At 40.8% G+C, this 7503-nt stretch overlaps 1 protein-coding gene across 1 annotated transcript; it reads left to right on the forward strand.

Moving 5' to 3' along the window:
- Positions 1-363: 363 nt before the first annotated feature.
- Positions 364-6976, forward strand: LOC139719520 (gem-associated protein 6-like). The gene is made up of 2 exons (XM_071630936.1): positions 364-515; positions 6592-6976. Exons 1-2 carry the CDS (start codon positions 364-366, stop codon positions 6974-6976), a joined length of 537 nt encoding a protein of 178 aa, XP_071487037.1.
- The last annotated feature ends 527 nt before the right edge of the window (positions 6977-7503 follow it).

The raw sequence follows: 7503 nt of genomic DNA on the forward strand, positions 1-7503 counted from the left end.
CAATCCGATGCATATAGGCCTTGTCACTGCCGATCCATGATTTTAGAGTCAAGGAAGAAACGATTCAAACGGAAAATAACAATATCTTTCATTAGCAAGCTCGTTATATTTTTCTTCCTTTCTTTACGTTGACGCCCTGGCGCTAGCTCTTTTAATTCCTCTCTGGCAAGAAATATTTTGTTTTGTGTTGTGTAAGTAAAGCGAAGACGAGTCATTTCTCCAAGTATATCCTTACAGCAGAATACTGTACGTCACTTTTTTCATCTCTCACAGGTTTCAAACAAAATGTGCGGAGTGAAAAAGAAGCAATTATACCGGAGCTAATTATCTTCGTCTCGTAACACGAAAAATTAGGCGCCAGACATGTGTCCGTCTCACATGGCTAAACAGCGAGCATTGTCCAAGCCGACTGGCTCCATCGTCCAGTCGGTCCATTCGCTTGGCCAGTGCCGTTACTTTGTCAGGCTTGACCCTGTTGTCCTTAGAACTGGGTCAAACTCATTGGCCAAACGAAGGTCCCCAGCTGACGGGCTTATCAGTAAACATTCCACAGACCATGACCTGTCTGTTTCAAAAGGGGGGGGGGGGGGGGCTGAAGAGGGGAGATTATGACGTTGGCGCTGAAAACCAACGCAGCGGAACAAGGTGTAACCATGGAGCTCCTTGAGATAACACGATAATGACCTCCCGCGAGAAAGGGCCTTACAGTCTGGGAATGTCTACCAATCACCGTTACCTGACTTTCTCTGTATGGTGTTCGTTCAGTGTGTGCAAAGCGCTGCATTATCGCATCAAAATGATGAAAACGGACTTCGACGATCATGTTTCCATATCCACGCAATCCGCGCTGACTTCACAAAAGACTTGCAGAATGATCGACGCCACAGTTTTGAACAACAGGACAGGTTTTTAACAATGAAAATCTGCGGTGAATGGTTTTTGATCGTTGTTTTGAAAAGAGAAGCTTGGACGAATGGTAACCTTTACACCCCAAATCCCCTCCCATCTTTTCTGCATACTGTCGTCGCGCCAATATTATGCACACTAACTTTGAAAAAGGATACTGGTTATTGGTAACTAGATAAAGAATCAGGATAATGTCTTCTTCCATTTTTAGCATAGCAATGACAAAGTAAATCCGGTTTTTGTCTGGTTTATTCTTTATTCCATAACAATTTTTGAGAGAAGTGTCACTCAGATTGTTGTTATGACACTGTGAAGATGTAAAAACAGCCACAGAAAATGCGTAGGACGTCGACTTCTGTCTCATATTTTTTTCTTGATTTATTTACATAGCCATATCACAGACGTGCGCACAATTAGACACAAATATAGCTGGGCAGGAAAGTGTAGGCGTGGGGGCGGGGGTAGCCCAGACTTCCGCCCTTCCGACATAAATCCATCGTTACTAGGACTATCGGCGTCCCCCCAAAAACAGCTCGTATCTGCAAAATATCAAATGGCGCATGGAGGTGATCATGTTGTGGTGGTGGTAGTCGTGGTGGTATGTGTGTGTTTATGTATGTGTGTGCGTGGGGGCGGGGGGGGGGGGGGGGAGGGGGTGGTTAGGGCGTGGTGTGAAACCCCGTATTGAACACATAACACCCGGATCATTAAAGCAAACTTTGTTTGAGCTTGGTTCCGCAATTCACAATCGAGGTTTCTTGCAATGTCAATCTCATCTCACTGTTGCAAGGTAATCACCAGGAAAGAGCAGTGCAGGGATTATGAATTTGGCAAAAAAGCGCACACTCTCACACATTGACACCACTCTGCACACCAAAGAGATTTTATAGTTTTAAACACATACACACACACACACACACACACACACACACACACACACACACGATACAATATTAGGGCGGCTGCTGATGGTTCAGGCTCTAGGGCATTTAAAGAGGAAATCCACTTTAAGAGAACTTTAATTGCAATTTTTTCCGGAAACATTTCTTGATCAGTCCTTATAAATATTCAAATAATCGACTTTGTGATGTCATGCCCTCACAATTTTTCGTAATAATGATTATGTTATATATGAAATTCGGAAATTTTTTATTTTGACTAATAGGTCCTGCAAGTAAAAGCATATTCCCATGCCAAAATATACAAGAGTTAACGTTAATTTTGTTCTTTTTTTATTTTGGGTGGTTTTACGGCAAGGTTTACATTCATGCAGCTGAAATGTTTTCTTTTTTGGGGGGTCATTTCTGTATATATGAAAAGAATAAGAAATAATGTGAGACCGTGACATCCTCAACTTGCTGATTTGAATATTCTGGTCAAGAAGTGTTTTCCGAAAAAAAAAGAAATTTCAGAATGTCATAACTTCCTTATTTCTCATCTAATTTTGATCATATTTGCACTGTTCTGCAGGGATTTTTTTCTTTTTCTTTGAAATTTATAAAACTTTCAAATGGATTTCTTCTTTAAGTTAAAAATTTCATGATTAGGCTCTATCTCAATGAGGATCGAGTTATGATCTTAAAGGGGATGGCTAGTAACCGATCAGTGGGAATCAGTGGAAATGCTGAGGGATGATTGTTCCAATCCTTTTGGGACTCATTTAAGAGTACATTATGTATCTATTGTTGTGTGAACATTATTTGCTTCAGAACGGTCTCATATTCAAGTAATGTGCAGATTAATGCTCCGTCACTGACCAGGCACGCTAACCTGGAAACATTAAATTGCACATTACTAGAATATGAGACCATTCTGAAGCAAATAATTTTCACACAACAATAGATATATAATGTACTCTTAAATGAATCCCACAAGGATTGGAACAATCATCCTCCAGCATTCCCACTGATTCCCATTGATCAGTTACTAGCCATCCCCTTTAACAAATTAATGGTTGTTGTCGTCTGCCTTTGGCGGGGAAAAATGGATGAGGTGGACGGACTTCTGAATAATGTCAATAATACTACTACGAACATGTCTCCAATATCCCTGACACAACCCGGAGGCACATTGTCAACTGAATTCCCGTGAATTAAACTGCAAAAGGCCTCGAATTTTATGTTCAAGCCATCCACTGCAATTTGGTGTGGCACATTCAAATTAAGCTATTTTCTTCTGGAGCTAATTGTATGATTTGAAATGACGATGAATTGAAATCACTGACGTCTTGTTTTGTCATTATAGTTCGTATTTTTTATTATCATTATTAGCATGTATCTTTCGACTATATCCTATACATGTTCCTTTTGAAAGCTTTTGCTGTTGAACCCAGTGTGCACTACAGTACAAGAAATTCCTTTGTACAAGTGGTTGGTTGTCACTTTTGAATTATAAGCACGGTGCAATCCAATAGCTGTTAGTGCATTGATCTAGAAACTGTAAAACTTGCAATAGCCTACTGTCACTCGCAACCAAAAAAAGAAAAAAAAATATTGCTATTACTAGTATTTCATCGCTGTGCCATATTAGAAAGGGAATTACAAGAATATACAAATATGAATTATTACAAAATTCACGCACACCATAAATTGGACCAAATTTGAAAGTCATTCCAAAAATGACTGGTTGAGTTACCTCTGGTACCAAGTAATGGATGTTCAATATGGTCTAGAGCATGGCCGGCGGAAGCGGGGGGCCGTGGGAGCTCGGGTCCCCACACTTTTAGTGCACCATAATACAAAGGAATACATAAGGTGTCATCACTTTGGGCCTCCCCTAAGTGGCACAAAAAAGGAATAGATAGAGATCTTGAAGTGTGATCGCGGTAAGGTTATGTTTTTCCGCTGAAGACCTTTTTTTTGCTTGTTAGCTCATCAAACCCGGAAGTGCCCCCCCCCCCCCCCCCACACACACACACACTTTTGAAAACGCTCCGTCGGCCCTGTGGATTAGGTTTGTTTTGTTGGTTTGTTTGTTGTTTGTTGTTTTGTTGTTTGTTGTTTGTTGTTTTTGTTGTTTTTGTTGTTGTTTTTGATCAGCTTGTAAAGAGTACGCGGGAGTTCTCAAAAGTCGGGGTCAAAAGTACAATGTAGAATTGCGTTCACTGCATACGTAATGTACGCACTTCTTCAATTTGGCAAAGAACAGAGTAACAGTGCCGTAACTGCACCAGCAAAAATGACAAAGTGCTAGTGTAGGTTACCTACGGTGTCGTATATAGATACAGATTATGATCAAGATCTCTCAAATACGGCACTGGCAAAAAGGCTCTGGCAAGACATAGTGTTAGGTCTACTGCAAAGTAATGTCAAGAGCGCCATCTGTGTTGACAAGCTGCTTATAAAGTCTTATCAAAATGGCAGCGCCCTGTGGAGGGAAAGACGAAATCATTGTCATTGAGGGAGATGTTTTCCGGAAAATGGATGCTATATCATGGCAAAAGCTGGTTTACAAGAAAGTTCGGGTTCAAGCAGCTCACAAGTATAGCTACACTGGCTGGATATACACTATTGATCCTGTATCTAAAAGGTATGAAAAATTGAAGCATATTCAAAGTCAGATGACGGGATAATGTTTCATTCAGTCCCATCTATTAACTTTCATGTCGCTTACCATGCATTACATTACGGTAACGTAACCAGATTTTAGAGTGGTCGCCGGGGATCGCCCGCCCGGTGCTGTAGATCAAGTCTGATGTGAAAGGGATATAGCACGTTGACTACTGCTTAGAAATTGAGTTTTCGTAGTTATGAATATAGTGCAATGATTCTCATGAGCCTACTATTTGATGTAACAACCGTGTGGACTATGCAGTTGAATTGTGGTGTAGCCTGGCGCCTGGGCCCTGGATCCAAAAACACCTTGTAACACCCTCCATGCTAATTTCAATGCTATTGTATTGAAGTAAAGTTTAGTGTATTACAGTTGTATGTCAGGAGACCCTGACAATCGGTCTTTTAAATTCAATGTAGGCCTACATGTAATTGGTATGCAACGTCTCTAACGTACGTGTATGTAGTTCTGTACTACTAACGTTGTTACTAGAGTAAGAACCCCAATTTTCGGCCGGCCTCCTATATCCGGACACTTACCACTTATCACAAGGCAGCAAAGTCGACTGTCACAGCACAAGCATATCACATCGTTTCACATACTAGCACACTCGTTCACCACACAAAAATGCCCGAGTCACTTCCAAAAATCCATTTAAAATCCCAAATTTTGCCGTCAAAATCGCGGAATCGCCTCGACTTTTCCAAAGCGCGCGCAAAAAGGGCCCGTGTAAAGAATCGGGGTCGCCGAAAAAGTGCTAAAAATTGAAAAATTACGCCGTTCCGTTGCGAGATTTTTCGCTTATCGCAAGCTCGGAGTGTGATGGTATCCTCAAAAACACAAAAGAAAAACAAAATCTCCGTACGTGCCGATGCAGTGAATAAATGTACAGGGGCTGAATGCAAGTGCAGAGGCCCCAAAATTCGGACACGAACGGGCGCCGCAACATCCCCAATTCAACCTTGCGTCAACAAGGTATGGCGCGTGCGGATTTTTCAGCGGCCTTGTATGCGTACTGACATTGCACGCGTGTCCGGATTTTGGAGAAGCTGTCCGAATTTTGGGGAATTGACAAGGTGATAATATTTGGGGATTTTGTGAAATTTTATGATCGGTTTAACAAAATCAATATTGGGAAAAATTAGTTTGATATATGTAACAAACATTATTTTAGATATCATATTGTGGAAAATTATTTGAGTTGAATAAATATTGCAAAAAAGCTTAAGTGTCCGAAAATTGGGGCTTTTACTCTAGACTAAATAGTGTAACGAAAGTATTGTTGAATACAGACTAGTGCAGTGTTGACTCTAGGGCTGGATACGTATACCGGGTAGGATAATTAAGTGCAATCTCTTTTTTTCATTGGATAAATAACAATAAGTAGTGATACTATATAGACTAATGGAACCATATAAGTAAAAATAGACCCACTGCACTGTTTGGTTGTGATGTTCTGAAACTGAATAGCCCATAAGTGGTGTACTGAAGTACGTCAAAAAAGTGACTATTCAGCGCCAAATTGAGATTTGTACCAATGATCTTCAGGTCATGTACAATGTAGGCTGACAATATCTAAGTACATTTGAACTAATGCATTTACTGATCTCAGAATTTCAATATCTGCCGGTACATGTGGGTGTATTAGTCAAATATTCAAATATTTTCTTTTCTGTTAAAAAACACTGGAATGCTTCCAGCAAACAGCACTTATTGTTCCTTTGCAAGAGCTACAGTCAGTAGCAGAGACAGAAAACTGGCAGAGTCTAAAGTCTGAAAGCCAGGCCCTTTCTCATCTTTGATCTTTGATGAAAGTTTTGCTGACAATTCCTGCTTCATACATGTACCAATTTGCTGACAAGTCTCACTCCATACACCAATTTATATACAGTGGAACAGCCAACTCCCCCTCCCCCTTTCTTTGAGTTGGCTGTTTAATAAGAAAGGGGGGGGGGGGGGGATCAATTTCTACAGCAGCTATAGTCACCTATACAATGAATGCATTCACTTTGGACCAGTGTGCAATAAGGCTTTAAACCTTCATAATACCAGTAAATGCATGTCTGACATTGAGTGGTTTTCTTGGTTAGTGGTAGCGACATGTTTTAAACTTCCTGTATTCTCCATCTGCAGCATCCTCTTGGCTGACTTTGACACCAAGTCCTCAGATGGGCAGATACCACTCACTGTCATCCTTGGGCAGGAAATATCCCACGTCCACATCCTTGACGAGGACATAGACAAGCATAGAATCTCATTGGACCAACTCTTCCATTGTCAATCACACGAACCTTCACTGTCCAAAGAGGAAATATCTGCAAAGAAGCAGAAGTTGAAGGAGTGGCTGGAGCTACATAGGGTCCCTGTTACGGTATCTGGCAAAGATGGCGAACTGCTTAATGTCTCACAGGTGCTGACCATTGAGCCACCATATTCAGCAGAGAACTGTGTGTGTACAAATGAGATCATACTTGCTAGAGTGCAAGCACTAGTGAGGAACATGCTTGATACAACATGACAAACTTAGAGGCTGCTTCAGAGAGGAAAACAACGTGATTGGATCACACAAAAAAATGTCATAAATTTGTATCAACTTGTGAGCAAGTCCTAATGAGGTGTTCTTCAGCAGAAATAGACCATAGAATGAAAGGATGCTGTGTGGATAGTCCATGTGATGGTGTTCATCTGCAATGAACAAATATTGGCATAAATGTCTTGCAATATCTATCAGTAAATATAATGTACTCTCTGTCTTGGTGTCAAGTGTTTGACAACATTGCATCAACCAAGCATTTAATATGGAGACCTTGCAATGACATGGAGACAATCACATGCACATGTATGGGGCACTCCATGCGCAGAAATGAGTATGCACATGTAAAGTGAAACTGTAGACCAGTTGTGTTCTTTGTAGTTACAAAATCCTGCTTTAGCCATCAAAGCATACTTTTCATTTTGCACAGCCACTCGGCATTTGGATTTCAGTTTTGTGTAGAGTAGAAAGACATGCATTCAGCATAGAAGAGAAAGTGTTATCCAATGCAC

This window comes from Diadema antillarum, unplaced genomic scaffold (assembly GCF_040938485.1).
Source record: "Diadema antillarum isolate AM-2024a unplaced genomic scaffold, OU_Dant_1.0 scf00000111, whole genome shotgun sequence".
Taxonomy (NCBI): domain Eukaryota; kingdom Metazoa; phylum Echinodermata; class Echinoidea; order Diadematoida; family Diadematidae; genus Diadema; species Diadema antillarum.

Coding starts and splice junctions, on each gene's coding strand:
- LOC139719520 (XM_071630936.1), top strand. CDS start 364: ATGTGTCCGTCTCACATGGCTAAACAGCGAGCATTGTCCAAGCCGACT. Junction 516..6,591: donor AACTCATTGGCCAAACGAAG/GTCCCCAGCTGA, acceptor CTCCATCTGCAG/CATCCTCTTGGCTGACTTTG.